The 20,950-nt window shown below is 39.7% G+C and overlaps 1 protein-coding gene across 1 annotated transcript in view; it reads left to right on the top strand.

Annotated features, from left to right (window-relative positions):
- The window catches only part of LOC113036523 (protein jagged-1b), a 63,908-nt gene that overhangs the window by 5,646 nt on the left and 37,312 nt on the right, over positions 1 to 20,950 (top strand). The window contains exon 2 of the mRNA XM_026192923.1: positions 1,998 to 2,327. Coding sequence (XP_026048708.1) covers positions 1,998 to 2,327 — 330 coding nt within the window. The remainder of the gene's footprint in view (positions 1 to 1,997; positions 2,328 to 20,950) is intronic.

Below are 20,950 nucleotides of genomic sequence, written 5' to 3'. Positions count from 1 at the left end.
TTCATTCAAATATAGGTTTTTAATCATTTTTAAACTACCATGTTCTAGTATTTATATTCTATACAGCGTTCCAACTTTTTGGGAGACATTGGTTGTAAATGGAAACGTCTGTTTTTCTCTTCACTAGAGGTCAAACAAAGTTATGGGAATCAAAGTTATGTCATCATGTCTTCTTCCCCCTTTTCTCTCTCTGTTGCTTGCTTTTTGAACGCTGTTGTCTTGTACGTACTGATAAACAGATGGTGGAGAGGAGACATGCAGGCCGCTGCTGATTCCCAGAGGCACTGAGACAGTACATTAGAGGAAACACGATAGCCGTCTCTCAAAGTTTCATTGCGCATTTTTGTTTATTTTAACTATATGATGGTGTTTGAGTTAGTCAACCTCTATCATGTAAATTAATATCTAAACTATTAAATAACTGTGGATGAAATGCATAAATCAAGCTCAAGTGACTGACAGGGAGAAGGACTTCTTTTTCTTATATGTTATAAACTGCTGGAATCACATAATAAACTTTAACATGAAAAATCTCACTGTAAAAAAAAAGTCTGCTCAGCTGAACTGTCAGTGGAAGTGATTGAATTCTGCAATAAAGGGAGGGCATACATAGAAACATCTGGTGAAGCTGGTTATTTGTGTGAGGGTAATTGTTCAGTTTCAGAAATATTCTAGCTCTTAAAGCGAGTCTTTATAAATATTAAATATTCCAGAGGAATAGTTTGACATTCTGTGAAATACACTTGCATTTGCTTTTTCGTATTATGTGGGTAAATTGATATTTCACTCTATCGTCTGCACTAAGGCTGTCATGATAATAGAATTACAAATTTTAGACTGATACCCAGGAAAATGCTTGATAGTTATTACCATTTTCAATACCGTGGGTGAACAAAATGGCCCAAATCAAGAGTAATTTTTAATAAATATTGATTAGAACAATACAAACAATGATAATGTCAATGAAACTATTTGCAAGTTGCCTGAAATATTGCAGAAAGCCAATTAAGATAACTTTAAGGTATATATAAATATGTATATGACAAATATTTTAAACAAGAAAAAAGGACAATATTTTTAGTTGTCCAAGGTAATCTCTGTTTGTCATTGCTAAGGAGATAGTGTCAGTAAAGTAGGCTACCTGTTTTTGTCTACAAGTCTAGGTTCAGTCTAGGATTTTAAGAAAACACATAACACTTTTTAAACACGAATAATTGTGAAATCCTGTTAAATCCTTTTCTGTAGGATAAGAAGTCTTAACTTTCATGCACTTACATTCTTAGTTTTTCAGTAACCAGAAACCTCAGCATTCAGCAGCCATCTTCAGACACCTCAGTGCATTTGTTTGGGCAGGTATTTTAAAGTGCTATGTATGGTAAATCATTGATCACTGAGCCATAAAACTGGATGCATATAATCAGCATTAAAATCTAAAACCTAACATCTGAAAGGTTTACTGACATTCAGCTGAAATGAGCTTTTTCCCCTGGATGTTAAACTTGCACCACCATCTTTCCCGAGGCAGAGTTCTCCCATAGATTTCAATGAAGGTTTCTTTGATTGCCCTGTCTCTCTCTTATAACGTCTCTAATGTTACAGCTCATCAGAGGCTTCTCTTGTATGTTTCTGGAAAGGCCTGCGGTCCATTTTTTAAGATTAATTGGTTTCTAACTTTGCACCAACTGTAATTTAAACATTGTTTGATTTTATAAAAGATAAAAAGATAAAACAACTCCTCTTATAAATTAAAAGCTTTTGCAATTACCTTCTTTCACTTCCTGTCCTAATGAGACATTTTTAAGTAGAACTTGAAGCAAGACACAGCAATGACGTGAATTTTTACACAACCTAAAATGGCCTGTAAATGTAAATCACCTGTCATTACTTGGTGATCTTCCATCACTGCAGTGGGTGAGAATGGCCTTAACTGTGCAAGTTTGATAATATATTAATGTAATTCTCTCCTTTGCGCTCCTCTCTGCTCTCTCTGGATTCAGGCTGTCTGTGCGGTTGGGATGTTTGAGCTTCAGATCCGACACTTTCAGAACCCACATGGTCGTCTGCAAACAGGAGAATGCTGTGATCTCCAGGCCAGCGGAGCACAGCACTGCTCTGCCAGGGACCAGTGTGACACTTTCTTCCAGGCCTGCCTCAAGGAGTACCAGGCCCGGGTCGCCCCAACTGGAGCCTGCACCTTTGGTACCGGCAGTACGGGTGTCCTGGGTGGAAACTCCCAGTTGTTCCACCACAGAGGACACGACAGGGGGGGAGGAGGAGAGGACGGGAGTAATGGACACATTGTCATTCCTTTCCAGTACGCCTGGCCGGTAAGTACAGGGGCAGTGATGGTTAGCAGTATGGTTACCAAGGGAACAGGCTAAGCTTCAAGTGGGAAACAATACACTCAAACTGAGGCTAGAGGAGAATAACGATGACACTCAGAGCTTCACACTCACATGCTTTTGTATCACAATAACCACAACATATTTTTCTACTAGAGTATTACAATATGGAAAACACAGAATTTGCTCATGTGCTCATGAAAGAAAGATAATCTTCCTGGTGAATCACACATCTTACATCTCCCAGACTGACCCAAGAAGACCTGATCTAAGCTGTTAAAGGGTTATTAAAAGAATGAAATGAAAATATTTGACAGTGTTTGACACAGATTTTCTTGTTGCCCATGATTAGAATTTTTGGATATTTGTGATCTTTGGTTTATGAGCAAAAACACACAAACCTGAAAATGAGAGTGATGCAGCTGTGGTTCAGAATGAGTGTGACTATCACCCCCAAATTGCCTCTGATGCATCCGTGTCAGTGTGACAGAAAGTACATAAAGGCTCAGAAAAAGGTGCTGCGCGCATGTAGGTTTTGGGAGAAAGTCCACAGTTAGACTTGAAGACTGCTTGAATAGAATGAGGCCATTTACCAGCAGAATGGCTATTTTTTGTATTTAGTATATGCTAATCTTAAAGTTCTTCCTGCAATCCTGTAGCGGCCCTTGGCGACTTTCTGCTGTTTACAAGGGAGAGTACACTAGTGTGCATTTCATTCATCCACATTCTTGTGGGCCTTTTCACCTTTATTAGACAGTATAGTGAGGTGGAGAAAGGAGAGTGAGGGGAAGGGATGCAGCAAAGGGCCTAGAGTCAGAGACTGCTGCATTTAACTGTGCAGCATACGAGGTCCTGTTCAGTCTCTGAGCTTTATTCCAAATGCAATCACGGAGAAATACAGCTGGTGAAGCACTCTGGGTAATCAGTAAGACTAGAAGAAAACCTAGAAAAGCACGAAATGAATGCAGCCCATGTATCATTAAACTGGTGTCAAAATGTAACGGCCTCCAACATCTCCACTACACTAATGGCCACCACACTAGCCATTAGCCTGGTGGCCATTAGTGTGGTAATTACGTTGGTAACTGTCAGTGCAAAAATGACGATTACCAACATTGTCACCATAATTTAATATATCCGATATATGTTGGCTGGCTTCATACACTGGAACTGAAACTTTGTGTGTCTAAACCAAGAAGGTGAGCACAGTCTGCCTAAACTTGGTTACTTGTTTGGTTTGCTTTTCACTCCATTCCACTGTTTTTCCCATCACTTCCCATCTCCACATCTTTAAAACGTTCTGTTCCTTATGTTACAGAAAGTTTCTGGAGGTTTCTTCAGCTCATATTGAACTACTTGTGTCTTGGGTCCTCTTTACAGAGCAGAACAATTAATCTGCAATTAGCACAACAGTAGGCACGTGTGGTCAATTGATTATTCAATCTAACTTCTTTCTTCCTCCTCCAGTGCTCCATCTATCCCTGTTTATCCATTTAATTTTTGTTTCCCCAATAAAGCATCCAGAAGCTAAAAAGGCCACAAATATGTGCACTCACAGAAGCCTCTTTTAAAAAATGTGTATTTCTGTCTATTATATCATTTACATGTGCTGTATGTATGTAAAGCACTATGCAAAACTACGGTGCCAACCCTCATTTCTTTATGCTTCCAAGGAGCCAGACTTTTCTTGTAACTTTTTTTCGCAGTGGTCTTGAGAAGTAGTTTTTCTTTAGACATTGGCTGCCTTTTTCTCTGATCCTTCTACCTGACCATTTTATGAGGAATGTTTTTGATTGTTGAACCTATTAACATTCAACTATGAGTCATTCAAACAAAAAAGGGCACCTAACTTAAGGGATGAACTATTGTTGTGTGCACACATAACAGAAACCTTCGAAATGTAAATTGTATCTTTAGGAACTTTGTTACTTGCAGCCAGAAACATTTTTTTTTTCAAATTTATTTTATTGAATCCATGAAAAATAATAAAGTTTACACAGTTTGAAACGCATAAAATAGTTTTGTTTTTGCCTAATAAGATGGTTCAGTGTCTTATGGAGTGAAATATTAGTTTCAAATGATTGTCAAAATTTAAAGATGCAGTCAGGAAAGAAGAGCAACATTGAAGCATCTGTAAAACACAGTGGAGTGCTAATAGCAGAAGCAATTGATTGTTTTGGTAAAAATAAAAAAAAACATTCGAAAAGTAAGCACCTTTCAAGTGTTAGCCTTTTCAGAGGTTCGGGGGAAGGTGCAGCTGTTGGAATAAAACAGCAAGTGGGGTCTTCATGTGTCACGTGACTCTTAAAATGACAGGAGAGTAAAAAGGTTTAATCATAGTGTAACACAAATACAGTAATTAGGCATAGCACTTATCTCTTCCCATCAACCCATTTTCTAAGAATCCATTAGTCCATCTGGGTGCTCATTAGTCACTCCTTTACTGTACTTTATTCTCACATTTAACTCTTGTTTATCGGTGAAACCAGAGCTAAGAGAATCTGTTCAAAATGTCTTGGCAAGGACACATAGAAGTCATCCACAATTTTCCCGTGGATGTGAAAAGGTTTTGTTTGTTTCTTGCACTGAAGAAATGCTCCTGCAGTATTTCCTGTTACCCTTTCTTTGTCTTTGATCGCTCCCAGCTTGTTTCTCATGATGAAAGAATTACAGAAATGGCAGTCAAAGACCTCACGCTTCTAAGCCATAATCATATTATGTCGTAATAATGTTTGTTATGTAGCACAAAACCCCCAGGTGAGGCTTCAGAAACACACACACACACACACACACACACACACACACACACACACACACACACACACACACACACACACACACACACACACACACACACACACACTCCTAATATGTCTGCAGTATTTCCTTCACTTCAGAGGACGTTACTTTGACTCACATTAATTTCCCGGAGACTTACGCTAAACCTGAAAACTAACCCTTCATACTGAAATTAATTGATTTATGTTATGGGGGCTTGGTTATTGTTCCTGCAGTGTGACTGAAAACAGTTTATGTCCCTGCAACAATCTAAGTACAAACACACACAGAGGAATGTTACACAGCTTTGGTTTAGGTTTCTTTTTCTTGATTAGTATCAGTCCATTTACCTGTGAGACTCCCTGTCCCAGAGCCAATTATCTTCCCTTATCTGTGTATAGTTTGCTTTTGTGTGAGTTTTCATGTGTGCGCTGTATATCTAGTGCGTGTGTCACACTTTTCACCGGGGAAGTGCGTGACTGGCAGGTACGAGTGTGAGAAAGTTCTCCGTCAGAAAGCTTTACCTGGATCAGTTTCAGGGCCGGGCCGCAGGGCGGGCTGGGCTTCAGGGGAGAGAGAGCCGGGACACTCTGTGGCAACCTTAGAGCATTTTCAACTGAAAGGCCTGCTTTATCTGGCCATCTCTGGGAGGTGGAGGGTAGTGGGTGGTGGGTGAGGGAGGTAGAGTGATCCCCCTGCCCCAGGTGAGGGGATGAACAGGTGAGCAAAGTCATTATGAGGAAAGGTGAGCTCTTTCTGTCCCCTGCCCTCCGCTCACATGTGCAGTCTTCATTTCTCACACTAATCTCTTCAGGGAAATGCGCGCCTGTGTTTTTGTCTGCATTTGTTTATGTAGCTGTAATTTCTCGTGTTTTGTTTGGTTTGCGTATCATGCTATCAAAAATGACTGCAGGGGTCCATCGCTATTAGGCTCCTGTAAGTCTGTGCCATGATTTCTCAGCTTATGGCTAAATCAGCTTTTTCTATTGGTTTTAGAGCACCTGTAAAAGCTTTACTGAAAGGCAGCCTCTCTGAGAGGGTTTTATGAGAATAGTTCAACTTTTCGTTACATGTTCAATGTGAAGACTAATACCTTTCTCTTTAAGTTCATGACAGTACAATTAGAGAAAGACTGAATAAGCATGGTTTGTTTGAAAAAGTTGCAGAAAGACAGCTTCTTATCTCTAAAAAGATGCACAGTAACACATTTGGAGAAAATGCATAATAGAAGGAAAATTTCATATCAAACCTCATTTAAACTGTCAAGCACAGTGGTGGAAAGGTGATGATTTGGGCTTTTTTTGCAGCCACCTGCGCACCTTGATTGTGAACTCTAGAGTCAAACGTAGGCCATTTGTATCACAGCTAAAGCTTGGCTCAAATTGATTCATGCAACAGGATAATGATTGCAACCACAGCAGTAAACTACAGCAGCATGGATGACAAAAACAAAGAATATAGGTTTTGCAATGGCCCAGTCAACAACCAGACCTCAACCTGACTCAAAATACTGTGAAGGGACCTTAAGAGAGCTCTGCATAAACAAATTCCTGCAACCCTCAATGAACTGAAGCAATGCTGTAAAGAAGAGTGGTTCAAAATTCCTCGGCAAGAAAGAAAACCGCTACTTCAAGTTATTGCTGCTAAAGGTGGTTTATATATAAATAATGCACTTTTTTTTCAAAAATTATGTCTTGATGCGTAAAATCTGATGTAAGTAGTGAAATGACTGAATGTAGTGTGAAGCGCTTTGGGGTCCTTTGGGACTAGAAAAGCGCTATACAAATGCAGGCCAGTTACCATTTTACCAAATGTAGCAGTGAGTTTGCATTGCTATCCTTTTGAAGTCTGAAGTCAGGTTTGCTGGTTTTCCCGTTTCCAGTCTTTACACCACGCTTAAGGTATCACGGCTTTAGCATTATTCGAGTCCCAAGTGGTGTCAATCTGCTCCTGACAAACAAGCTTATTTTTCAGTGAGGAAACTTTACAAAATGTCACATAGTGTAACAACATTTAATGTTTTTCGTTTGCTTATTATGTGAAAAGTGCAGACGAATCATCCCTCGAGTGACAGAGGATGAAATAGGATATCGTTGCTATTTTCAGTCTGTCTTTGAAAATGAAAATGCAGAGTTTAGCTTTGCCTCCTGGTTATCAGTGACGGTACAGATAGACTGAGAGACGTGGCTTTTTTTTGACCCCGGCGTTAGATGCATGGATACTCAGCGGTCTGGAATATTTTAGCTGTGGCGTTTCAGCAGAGATCAGAAAAGTTCAAAGACTTCGTAGATATGAGGTTGTTTCTTTATGGCCTTCATCTGATGTTCATTTCACTGGTGAATCTGTTTTCATGAAGTGAAATAAGAAAAGCAATGCACTAACGTAACGGTGAAAGTTAAAGGTGCAGAGGAAACAAACAAACGCAGAGACAGAAAGAGAGTTTTAGACAAGTCATCCAATAAAATAATCTTAGTAATTGTTTGTTCCTACTAATATCAGCATTTCTTCAATGAACATTAGAAGCATTTCCAGAAGAAATTGGACCTTTGACACGGAAACTGAAGTTTGAGTCTCATTTTTGATAGTTAGGCTTTAAACACACCTTTTTCAGTGTTGTGCAGATGTTATTAATCTCTACGGTACTTTCTAAATAATCAGGGTACTGATCTTTTTGCTTTGTCTTGAAATCAAAGATTCTTTTGAAATTTGAATTGCCTAAAAATAAGATCTGTGTTTTTTTTCCATAATATAAAACGTGTAAGTAAATATGGCGCTTTAGAATAAGTGGTTATATGATTATATTCAGGGACATTCAGTGTTATCACATATAGCACAAAGCTTAGTGGTGGTAAATCTGAAGTTTTGTTGACAGCCTAACATTAATTAACCTTTTAATTTTACTGTATTAATAGTAGTAGTAGTGTAGAATATTAACTGGTTGAGTAAAACACATACCACATGCTTTTATGTACCACAGCATTTTTCTTCTGTAAAATTCCCAAAAAATAAGTTTGACTTTTTGTTGAGGGACCCAGGTTGATGCTGACTTTCAGTCAAAAATACGTCATCCCTGAAGCTCTCCACTTACAAGGCCACTGAAGTTTTCTTAACTTTAGGACAGACGTATAGATCGTATTTACCGTCGTCATAAAAGACCTATGAAGTCATTTTCTTGGGCGAGAGAGTCTCCTATATGTATTGATTCACTGTGAAAACGGCACTCACCAGACAATGTGGGACGTGAATCTGATATTTCCCGACCCTTTGTGACTCACAACTAGTTTATCAAGGTCTGGTTATGCCCGCCTTTTTTTTTCTTCTTTTTTTTTTAAACAAACTGCGACAAAGGACGATTTGATAGGTGCCACAGAAATCCTGTTAGGACAAAGTGAATGGAGTGAAGTCCCCGCCATTTGTAATCCTCATGTCAAGTGTTAAAACCCATTGATGGTCAGGTTCACCGCTAGAGGCTATAGCTGGGAAAAACTCACATTCAGCAAAGAGTCTGCGCACGAATGTGGTTTCGAGTGTGTGTGTGTTTAGTGAATACCGACTTCCTCTTGCCTTTAGTCTTGTCATTCAGGGTAAATGTATCTCTTGGGTTTGCATTGATGTGGGTCTTTCTTTGTGTTGTCAGGAGTAGAGATAAAAGCAGCACACCGAGCGCATGAATAGCAGAAATGTTGACCGTTAACAGATAATGAGTTGTTTTGATGCTGGCTGTAAGAACGTGAGCCAAGATGCCCAATTCTAAAAGCTCTGCCGCTCAACCCACAAATGGATTTTCATTAGAAACGGGGCATCACTTAAGGGTAAATAAACAGGCTTTTCAACAGCATAAGATTTATTGCCAAGAAGCTTTATACAACAAAGAGACACACGTTTTCTTACTTTTTGTGCAAGGCAAATTTATTTCCTACAGATTTTTAAAATGTTTTCTTCTAAAAACAAACCAGAAGATGATACCAGAGTTAATATTGCTCCAAATAAAACAAGGTCAGAATTCTCAAATATGTTTGGGACACTTGCTTTTGCACTTGTGCTGCACATTAGTCTCTGTTTGTGAGAACTAACTGCACTGAAAAAAATATGTTGTTGGATTTACTTAATTCAATGGTGGACATTTGTTGCACACAGATGTTTTGCTTTGGCAGCAACTTAAACAATTGAGTTAAATTAACACAATTTATTCATGTTCAATAAACTTGTGCAATTTGTGTTGATAAAATGTGACTTAAACATGTTTTGATGAAGTAATTTGAGCTCTTGGAATATTTTAATCCTTCACAATTTTCTCACGTTATCCCAACACGATTCAATAACTTTTACCCAATACTACTTGGTCACTTAAATACTACATGTTATCTTCAAATTACATTTTGCTATTATATTCTAGTATCAAATACACAATTTTCAAATGGAGGCCTTATAACAGATTGTATTGTTCTCTTCCAAGATGGTTGCTGGCATCCACCAGTAACCTTTCAAAACAAAATGTCTAATTTCACTGCATTGACAGTAGGTAAAGAATTAAACTGACATTACTCCTCTACTGAATCTATATAAATCAACAGTTAAATAATGTCAGTTCTTCCGTGTTCTCTGGAATCAATCACAGCAAAGAAATTGGACTGTTTCTTTTGAAAAATGTTGGGAAAGAACAATACAAAACATTCTATTTAAGGCCTCTAACGTCAAGATTCAGTTAAACAACAATTATGACTAAACAATTTGAGGTAATGTTAGTTTCCATTAACATTAAATTAGGTTACTGAATTGGCAAACACCTTCCTATTAACACTACCCATTTTACCCCAATAACTAAAGAAATTAGCACTTGCAGGTCAAAACCTTTATTCAAGAGACGCAAAAATAACATTGATACAGTGACTGTCAAAAATTACAGCACTGATCATACTGTGACATCTTGGTTCAAAACAGCACACTTAAAAATATTCAACGTTCTTTACTTCAACTGAATGAAACTGAAAATACCATTTCACACGACCCATATGGGATATTTAGACTGTATAACTGTTCACGCTACATCTCTTCACTAGTAAAAGAAAGAAAAAATACAAAGAGAAATTTAAAAATGCTGCCAAACAGACAAACAGAACTTGTACAGAGCAAAAGGAAAAACAAACAACAAAAAACGGCTCGTCCTCATGGCAGTTGCAGAGTATATAAAAATGAACCCTGCGATCCGTTCCTGGAATTGAGCTTCAAAAATGCAGCAGAACAAGTGTGAGATTTAAATGTCCTCTCACCTAGAGCTGGTCACCTCACATGCATAACAGTGAGCTTCGTTGCAGGAGCAGTTTTGTCTTAGTTGTGAGCTTTTCTTGAGAGCTGAGTTGCATCCAACTCCATTACCACCCATTGAATCACCTCAAAAGTGTAGCAGAGTTGTGATGGGTAACTCATGTTGAAGGAATAAAAAAGGTCCAAACAGCATGGCTACTGCAAAGGTCACGTTATCCAGATCTTGAAGAACAACATCAGAAAAGTCATTGCCTGCCGCATCCTCTGGAGACAGATGTTCATTGTGGTTTTCTCAATCTGTGCAGTGGCCTCAGTCAAGTCCTGGTTAAACACAAAACATTTCTTTAAGATTCCTTTTTAAACTCATCTCTTTTGAATCTACCAGTTCTAATGTTAGAGTAATTTAAACCAATGCAAGCAACATAGTAAATAGCTATAGCCAAAGAGTGGCCTGCCATGCTGCCATTCATGGTCTAACAGAGTTTCTAAGAGAGGGTGAAAAACATAATAATTTCAAATGCTTTACATTAGTTTTTGTTAGAAAGACACCGGCCCATCAGAAATCCAGGTTATGTCACTCAGAAGATGTTAGAATTTAGACTTTCAGCCCCACAATTTGGTTAGCTGTTGGTCAGTTGGTCATTTTTTCAAACAAAAGCTAATATAAATATTGGTGGGATTTTCCTTTGTTCATTAGAATGACAAATTTAAAGTTTTTTCACACTGATGTGACCCCTAATACAGGGGTGGGGATGGGGCCTCAAGGGCCGGCGGCCGAGTTCACTACTAGGCCTCATGTGAACTTCAAATTATTAAAGAGGACTACTGGTCCTAACCAGTCCAATGAGGATCAAGTGGATAACTAAATGCATTTTTAAATGTTGCAAAGCCACAATCTACTCATAAAACACTCACCATGAACTCCTGCACCAAGATGTTGCAATTGTCTTTCACACAGATGCGGAGCACTTTGATGAGGGACTCCGAGCATTAATGTCATCCTTGACTATTATAACAAAGAAAACAGAGATTTGTGAACTTTTCAGTAGCACAGAAGAAAATGATCCCAGACAAAAACTCTTGACTTTTTAAACCAGTCAACATGCAACACCAGCATCTACAAAGCAATATCAAAAGTTCCTGTTTGACATCAACTTTATGGATATATAGTTTCCAGAACATTTATTTTTAAAAAAAGATAATTTTTTCTCAGTGGGCCAGTAAATGCATGACGAAAATTATGGCATCCTTTTAGTGGAATCATTACTCACAGGTAATAGTTGACTGTTTCAATGGATGTAGCATAAAAATCTTTTACTGACCTAATGCAATACATATACACTTTGTAGTTAAAGAATTTTAAAGTTCTTACTGTCATTATGGCAGCTACATCCTTTAGCTTTGTGCCCTGTTCCCCCGATCACTTTGCAAACACTTTCAGCAGACTGTCAGAGAAAAACTCAGCTCCGTCAGAAACCTTGACTGTAAAGGCATGGTTGGGATGCACTGGAATGCTGCATTTTATCTGAAATGACATAAAATTATTTTGAAATAACAGCAGGCACTGTGCTTGGTTAATCAGTAATGTTTTGTTGAATAAAAACTGTGTTTCCAGATCTTATGGGATTAAAAAAAATCCAAAGATGTTTGTTTCTGATTTGCAACCCAACAACCCACAAGTTACAACCTCATTTCAGTTCAAGTGTGCATTAATGTGAGTCCAGTAATCATCTTTCTGGCAATACATACAGGTATAAGTTAAACCTATGGCAGATTTTGGATCTCTCAGTTGTATTAATAGGGTGAGTATGCATGCACCTAATAATTATAAAAAACCTATTATAATTAAGTTACAGAAACGAAAATAGAATATACTTTCTTACCATAACACCTTGAACCCACAATCCATCAGCTGACTCCTGGTGAAATGCAGAATAGAGGTCATCTCTCAATGTGCAGCAAAAAAAACAAAAACAAAAGGACAGCAGGTGAGGGCAGGAGGGGTAGGGATGTAAGCTAGCATAATGCCGCTGATGATATTAGCTAAAGCTGTTCAATGTCCAAAATCTCACTAACACCACGGTGCAGTAAATACACAATGTAACTGAAGAGTCAGTTGACAAATCTATTCACACAGAAAACCAAATTATGTTATGAGTGCCTCGTAATTAGGTTTAATGTGATATTACGGCTCTTGTGCCAAAGACAAATTCAAATGAAAAAGCGCCAATTCTTTGACAACAGATAAAACAGCAAATAAGCTAACGGCTCTTTTTTAGCATGTTACATGGCGACACTCTAGACGTTTAACTACATTTGGCTGAATTATGGTAAAAATGAATTCAAAAAATCAAGACATACCAAAAACGTAGAGTTGGCTGCTCGACTTGACTGAGATGGATGCCTTTTTTAAACCACGATCCAAAGCCCGCGAGATGAAATCACGCGTGGTTTCACGAGATTTAACGTTGCTATCTTATTGACTTACGTCACCTGAACATGATATGAACAATTTAATACACCCTTTCTGCATATCATGTAGTTTTTACACTATATAGTTACATTTAACTTTAAAACATGAGGCAATTGTGTTAAATGCATGCAAGATGCTTACATAAATCCAAGAGATGGCCAGTCCCTTTTTTTCAGTGTGTAGTCACCTATCATGTGTGGATTAAATTGTCTCTGATGTTGGGTTTCCACTACTTTTATATGTTGGTGAAAATTTTCCCAGTGCTACAAAAGTCCAGATGAGCATGTAAAAATGGCCATTCTTCGGTAACATTCTAGCGCTCATCAGCTGATATGCTTCCAGCATGTTATCCACAAGCTCAGTGTAGCTCTCTGATCTCTGATTGCCAAGAAAATTCTGGATAACCTGCACTAATGCTTCCCATGCTGCTGATTCAGTTGGCTTCAGTTTCCTTTTGAACTCATGATTAAGCATTAGTTCACAGATTCAGGATCAACCAAAACACATTCCTTACTGTAATTTTGGCTTCACCTTTCCTCACCAAAATTGTTTCTTAAATGCTGAAATGCATTGTTGAAATTTCTTGAAGTGCAGCGAAAGAATCCCAGTAGCAAAATGCGTGTTGACCAGTGTTGTAATCCAAGCAAAGTGTTAAGATGGAATGTTTTAACTAAGAAAATTTTTTCTTCCATTGGATAATTTCAGAAGTGATTAGTATCCTTCAGCTGGCAGCAGGTTATTGACCCCAGCTGATGCAATGAGTAGCTTATATCCTTTAGTCGTGTTGCCCTGTTTCAGAAAGAAAGCTAAGAAAATTGTTGAAACTATCAGAACTGTTTTAGATGTTATTAAAACCTAGAAGGAAATCAGTGAACCATCACCTTCAGTGGTTGGAAAAAATCTTGAATGGTTGTGAACAAAGAGCAGTCAAATGTTTGGTAACATAAAATTTTTAAAAAGCAGCTGTAGAACTAATGGAGAAGCCAAGAGACTGAGTCTAAACAGCAGTGCAGCCTTAAGAAAACCACCATCTCACCATCATTGAGGCTAGTTGGGAGAATAAAAGAGTCTTCTCTTTGCTCTGGAGCACAAAGTTCAAGCTCTTGAGCAAAGAAGGTCATGAGAAAGGCGAATGAAGTGTTGAGCCGGTCATGCCTATTGTGCACCGTACAGTCCAGGGGAGGCAGTGTTATGATCTGACTGCTTGAGTTTTTTAACCTTATGTGCCCAAAAATCAGGTCAGCTGACCGTCTGAATATATTTAACTCTATTGAGAATCGTTGGGACGGGATGGAGAAGACTACACGCAGTGGTTTGATCATGATCCCATCATCAATGGGATCTTTGTGAAAAATGAACGTAAGTCTGCATAAGCATAAGCATAAGCGATAAAATAGCAAATGTGTGCTGCCATCAACGCTAAAGGCAATCTAACTAAACAATAGAGGGTGTGAGGTTTTGGCAGCTTTGGCCGGGCAGTGTATCACCTCTAGATGTAAATCTTCATCCTCTCCATTCACTGTGTACTGTTTGATAAAGAAAATGAGGGAGGTGATAATATCGTTTTACTTCCTTGTTTTCAAGTTAATCCACCAACAAATTTCTCACATCTTAACACAACAAGTCTAATCCAACTTGGCTCTTCATCAGAAGAGCTATCGAGGCTATCTCGGGTCACATGTAGGCGAAAACAAAGGCTCTCTGCTCAGAGCAACATGCAAAGTGCAGGCATATGCAAATATCTTCACTTGTCATTTGTGTGACAAGTTCTTTCCCGTCAGCCTCTCAGCTCTCATGATAATCTGTTGTCTTTGTGTGTCTCTATCTGTGTTAAAGAGAATTAATTCAAAGGCCCACAGCCCGTTGTATTCTTATATGTGACATTTTCAGATGACATAGTAACAAAGGAAGAATTCAGGTTTAGTTTTTACAACAGGAGGTCGATTAGATAGATGGGTCAACAAAACACTGGACATCAACACGCAGTAGTGTTTGCTTCAACCACAGCTCTGTGGTGGCATCGTCAGTTTGAAATTAGTTTTCCAGGACAGCCTAACACATTTTCAGTTTTCAATTAATCATTAAAAGAATTAAGTCAGATAAGTCATTTTTTATGCAAACATTTTTATATCCATGCCTCCATAATGGTCTCTGATCAGTAGTTTCAAATGGATGGTCTGTGGATAGTGATTATCTATATCTACACGTCAAAATATACAATCACCGGCCATTTCATTAGCCGCACGTAGCTAGTACCATGTTGGACCTCCTTGCCAAAAATTCAACAAGCTGCTGTAAACATTCCTCAGAGATTCTAGTCTTTGTGATGTGAATCTCCTGTGTGATCACATCCCAAAGATACTCTATTAGATTTAAATCTGGTGACTGTGGAGGTCAATCGTGGCTCAAGAGTTGGCAGTTCATCTTGTAATTGGAAGGTTGCCGGTTTGAGCCCCAGCTCTGACAGTCTCGGTCGTTGTCTGTTTGGGCAAGACACTTCACCCGTTGCCTGCTGGTGGTAGTCAGAGGGCCCGGTGGCGCCAGTGTCCGGCAGCCTCGCCTCTGTCAGTGCGCCCCAGGGTGGCTGTGTCTACAACATAGCTTGCCATCACCAGTGTGTGAATGGGTGGATGACAAAACGTAGTGTGAAGCACTTTGAGGTCCATAGGGACTACGGTAAGTAAAGCGCTATCCAAATACAGGCCATTTTACCATTTACGTACAGTGAAGTCATTGCCAATATTCAAGAAACCAGTTTGAGTTGATATGAGCTTTTGTGCCATGGTGTTTTATCCTGTTGGAAGCACCCATTAAAATATGGATACTGGACATGGTCAGCAACAATACTCAGGTAGCTCGTGGTGTTTAAACTATGCTTAGTTAGGGCTATATTATTCCCCCCACACCATTACACCACCATCACCAGCCTCAACCACTGATACAAGGTGGGATTGGAGCCATGACCTCTGTTATATATGCACAATTCTGCCACTATCTTCTAAATATTCAACACTCATCAAACCAAACAATGTTTCTATAATCTTCTGTTGTTCAATTTTGGTGCACTTGTGCAGTTTCCTGTTCTTAGCTGACAGGAGTGGCACTTGGTGTGGTCTTCTGCTTCAAGGTTCCATGTTGTGAATTGAGAGATGCTCTTCTGTATAACTCAAAGCAGTCTGGTTTTCACCAAGAAGATTTCCACTTCTTGGATATTTTATTTCTTTTTCAGACCATTCTCTCTAAACTTGAGATGGTTGTGGAGGAAAATCTCAGTAGATCAGCAGTTTCTTAAATACTCAGACCAGCCCGTCTGCTTCCTGGTGCCAGACAGGCTGGTCTATGCAAACTTACTTAAATCGCTTTCTTCCCCTTTCTGATCCCAGGTTTGAACTTCAGCAGGTCATCTTGACCATGTCTCCATCCTTAAATACACTGAATTGCTGCCCTGTGATTGGCTGATTTGCGATTTGTATTAACATTCAGTGAGTACATTTGAATTGGTGAAACAAATATTGTCAAACCGATTGTTTATGTCATTGTCTTTGCAACGCTGGTTTATAATTAAAGCCATCTTGTGGAGTTTTAAACCTGCTATATACACAGGTTTGAAAATGATGCTAAAAATTAATATAAGGTTGGATTTGGTGACTTAAACACAGAGATCAGTAATCCAAAAACAACCATTATAAAGAAATGTACTAGCCTGATGTATATCAGCAGGAAAAAAAGTAAACTGACTGAAAGCAGACACCAATCCAGCTTGCGTTACTACATGAATGGTCCGTGTGGGTGTTTAATCCCATTTTAAGTGGCGCCTCTGTAAACCTCTTTGCTCATATATATGAGCAGTATCAAAGTAGGCAAACTACCTGTATGGATGATTAGGTTAAAAGAATTGAAGAACTAAGATCTTAGTGGAACAGTGGATGTTGTGGATGTTGTGGATGTGTTGTCCTAGAGACGCCGCCAGCTGCCTGGGAACCACCAAGAAATTGTTTGGATTTGTGTGTGTTTATGCACGGATTAAGCCAACAAAGCGATGCGGGTTAATTAGCGAGTTTGACAGGTGCTCAAGTGAGATTTTGTTGCCTTTGGCTAATTGTTTCCCCCTGTATGAAGTCTTAAAGCTCAGCCAAGCTAACTGTTAATAATTTCCTATTACAATCAAAGCCTGCAGAGGAAACAAATTTAAAAACTTTTTAAATGCATATACTTAGTTACTTTCCACCAGCGAAACCAGTCAGCGGTGACTCTCAAGACATCAATAGGACACACAGACAGCGACGTAACCTGCATTCCTGCTGTGTGGGAGCCGAGCGGAGGGAAGTCAGTGGAGGGAAACCAAAGGAGAGGAGCATAGTCGGAGCTTTCTTTCTCCACGGAGTTTCTCTTTCACTCTTTCTCCGCCTGTCGTTTGTGCTCTCCTCTCTTTTGTCCCCTAATTGACTCTCCTTGCATACCTTCATGTGCGCTGATACTGTTGTGTGCATTGTACACACACACACACTTCTCATTTCTCCTTCTACGGACACAACTGAACACACAGATTGTGAATCCTAGAGGCAACCCGCACACACACAGATGGAGAACACAAAAAGGTTAATTCCATCAGGATTTGAAGCTTGTGTTTTTTAGAGATAAGTTAATAACTCGGGGGTAAACGTCTCGAGGGAAGCGTGTTTTAATGATTTCATTTGTGTGCAAATTGGATCGGGAGTAGGAGTCTCTTTATTAGAGGAGAAAAGAGGACCTTGATTTACATGATCACAGTGAAATTACGGCGTGTCCCTGTTTCTGCATGTGTCATTGTGTGTCACTGAGAGCAGACTGCAGGTATACTATCCTTTCAGTGTATAAGAAATGGCTTCCTTTCAGTGCCATCGATTTGTCCTTGTCTTTTATCTGTCTCGAACATTTCTCAGACATCATCTTTCTCTCAGACACACCCTGGCTGTCTCCTTCAAAATTACTCGTTGAAGACCTTTTGTTTTCAGCAATCGCTCCCCTTCAACCACATCAGCTCCCCGTAGACTACACGAGCGCATAAAGTTAGAGCACAGCTGTCATAGAGCCTCCGCTTCTCTCAGTGGTTTCCTGTGTTGCCAAATCTCAACAGCAGCAGCCACAAATATTTTGAGGCATCACATTGTGAAATGTCTGAATCTGAGCATGAATCCCTGCTGTGATTTAAACCCTGCCTCTAAAAACTCAGGTCTCATGAGCTACAGTATATTTACCTTATATCGGCTTGGATAAATCGTAGGGTTGTGTCAGAAAAAATCTCTATTGTAAGAAACAAATCAAACGTGCTGATCCATCCACTGCGGCAATCCCTTGGGAAATAAGAGAGAAGCTGAAGGTTATTTATATTTACTTTATATAGTATCTTCTTGATGTAGGAACATTTAAGGCCTCAGGCTACATCCACACTAATGTGTTTTCCTTTTGCATCGTTTTCTCTCCGCTTTGGCCTCCCGTCCACACTGAGATGGCGTTTTCCTCAAGGAGAAAGGCAGCGTTTTGAAAACGCTCTAGAAAACGCATACATTTCAAAACGGAGCTGCCCCGTCGCAGTGTGGACACTCAAAAACACAGACTTTCTAAGACGATGAAGCACTTTAGTCATGTGATGCAGTCATGTGACCAATTAAATAAAGATAGCGGAGGGCATTAAACAGCGGTTGTTTTGATTGCTCTCAATTTTGACAGCCCTAAAAAAGATTAACATCAGTTTGTACATGCTCCAGATAGATTTTCTTCTCACTCACATTTTCTCATGCACAGGACTGGAACGTAAGCGTTTTCGGCCGTTTCAATGTGGACGCACAACTCTGTGAAAACGACTGAAAACGCTAGTGTGGACGCGGTCCGTTTTCAGATGAAAACACCGTTTTCTAATCTATCTGGGCTAGTGTGGACGTAGCCTCAGTGATACAAGCCTACAGAGGCGGCAGTGGTCCCCGCATTGCCGCTGAAACCAACACATTTCAAAAGGTGCAGCTTTTACTTTGAAGGCAGAATTTCTCCTTTTTCTTGCACTTTTCAAATTTTCATTATCGCTTGGTGGGTAGTTGACGAGTGTTTCCAGACAAGTTAGTGTCATCCATGCAAACCTTTTGCAACTGTGGCAGCCTGCTGGAGGCCAAAGCAATCCTGAAGGGTTTTTTAGTGCAGAACTGTATTCCTCTTTGTGACCAATTTCACGCTAGAGAGTGTCAGCTACCTGCAGACTCCACTTGCTCACCAGCTTCTTTTCCCTTTCAGTCAGTGATTACCTTGCGGTCACTACATGGTATGTAGGCTGAGGGGCCTAACACTTTGGCCTTATAGGAAAGACATTACATAATAATTAAAGAATCTTGATGTTAAGAATTTAAAAAAAGATTTTGGTGACAAGTCCCGGCAAGCAAATATATCGTTAAAAGCTGAAAGTGGACATGTTAACATGAAAACATGGTCTTGGTTCTTAGTTGGCTTTCTCTAAGGTCTTTACACACCAAGTGTGCTTCAAAAAAACGACCAGAAATTCAGAACTAATTACACCTACATGTTTGTGAAAAATCCACCCCCACAAAGGCACTACAAAAAACACTGAAGGAGATATCAAGTGAAAATGAGCTGGTTCTGATGTTTCTGAACAAGAACATGAAGAAATGGAGATTGTCATCTGATTCTCACAAAAAGGCAGAATCAGGGAGAATTTCAGGGTTTGATCCAGGAGTTAAAGCTGTATCAAAACTGCATATTTCAGGATGTCAGTGGGGCAGTTTGAGCTCTTGTTGGCAGAGTTGGGACCACATCTGAGGAGGCAGAAGAATAATTTCAGAGAGCCGACTGACCTTGAGCAGCATCTAGCTCCGTGTCTGAGGTTAAACAGTATTATTCTACTATTTCAGTATATTCAGTGTATGTGTTTTGAACTACGAGTGCACTCGTTACCAAATGGTCCCTGTGGAACCAGAGCCTGTTTTTTTATATTTGTACATTTAAAGCATAACCAGTTTTGGAAATCTATGTATGCTCAGGAAAATACAAACAGGGTTGCTGTTTAGATTTTGCATGTTTACATTTTACTCAGGTTCATAAGTGCTGCAGAGAAGCATGCCACTTTTACTGTAGTGCAATGTCAGATGAATAATTGCAGAATTAGTGTTTGTTTGTTTTTTTAAATTTGCATTAGTGGAACTAGTATAGGGAGTAACTGGAATCCAGGATGCTAACATTTATCATGAATTCAGGGATATCCAAAGCTAGATTATCTGTGCTGCATGTAAATGTCTCCAATTTGATTAATCGTGGGACAAAGCTTGTAACCAAGAAGTTCATGCTCATTTTGTCCCATCAGATAAGCCTGTGCTCTCTCTCTGCCCGACTGCTGGCGCTGCAATATTCTTCCTTCACTTTTCATCTGAAACGACTGCAATGCTTTTAAATATGTTAAAATTCAGTCTGCGCAAGTACAGCATAAAGCGTAAGTGGACCCACATGCGGGACACTGTATGTACGAACATGTAGGTGACTCATTACAGTGGGGCGATTGTGGCGCAAGAGTTGGGAGCTCGCCTTGTAATTGGAAGGCTGCCGGTTCGAGCCCCGGCTCTGACAGTCTCGGTCATTGTGTCCTTGGGCGAGACACTTCACCGGTGGTGGTCAGAGGGCCCGGTGCGCCAGTGTTCGGCAGTGTGCCCCAGGGTGGCTGTGGCTACAATGTAGCTTGCCATCACCAGTGGGTGGATGACTGGATGTGTAAAGCGCTTTGGGGTCCTTAGGGACTAGTAAAGCGCTATCCAAATACAGGCCATTTGTCAGTTTTATGCTACTCCACTGATCTGCAGTTTGTGATAACATGACAAAAAGAGAGGATGCAAATGTGCAGAGAATAAATTAAATGCATTAAAAGTTAGAAATCCCTGATCCACAGTTCAATTCGCAGTTCAAATGGTAAATGGCCTGTATTTGTATAGCGCTTTTCTAGTCCCTAAGGACCCCAAAGCTCTTTACACATTCAGTCATCCACCCATTCACACACTGGTGATGGCAAGCTACATTGTAGCCACAGCCACCCTGGGGCGCACTGACAGAGGCGAGGCTG

Source organism: Astatotilapia calliptera, chromosome 14 (genome assembly GCF_900246225.1).
Source record: "Astatotilapia calliptera chromosome 14, fAstCal1.2, whole genome shotgun sequence".
NCBI classification, from domain to species: Eukaryota; Metazoa; Chordata; class Actinopteri; order Cichliformes; family Cichlidae; genus Astatotilapia; species Astatotilapia calliptera.
Note: the sequence above shows the minus strand (reverse complement) of the source record. Positions and strands in the feature narration are given on the sequence as shown.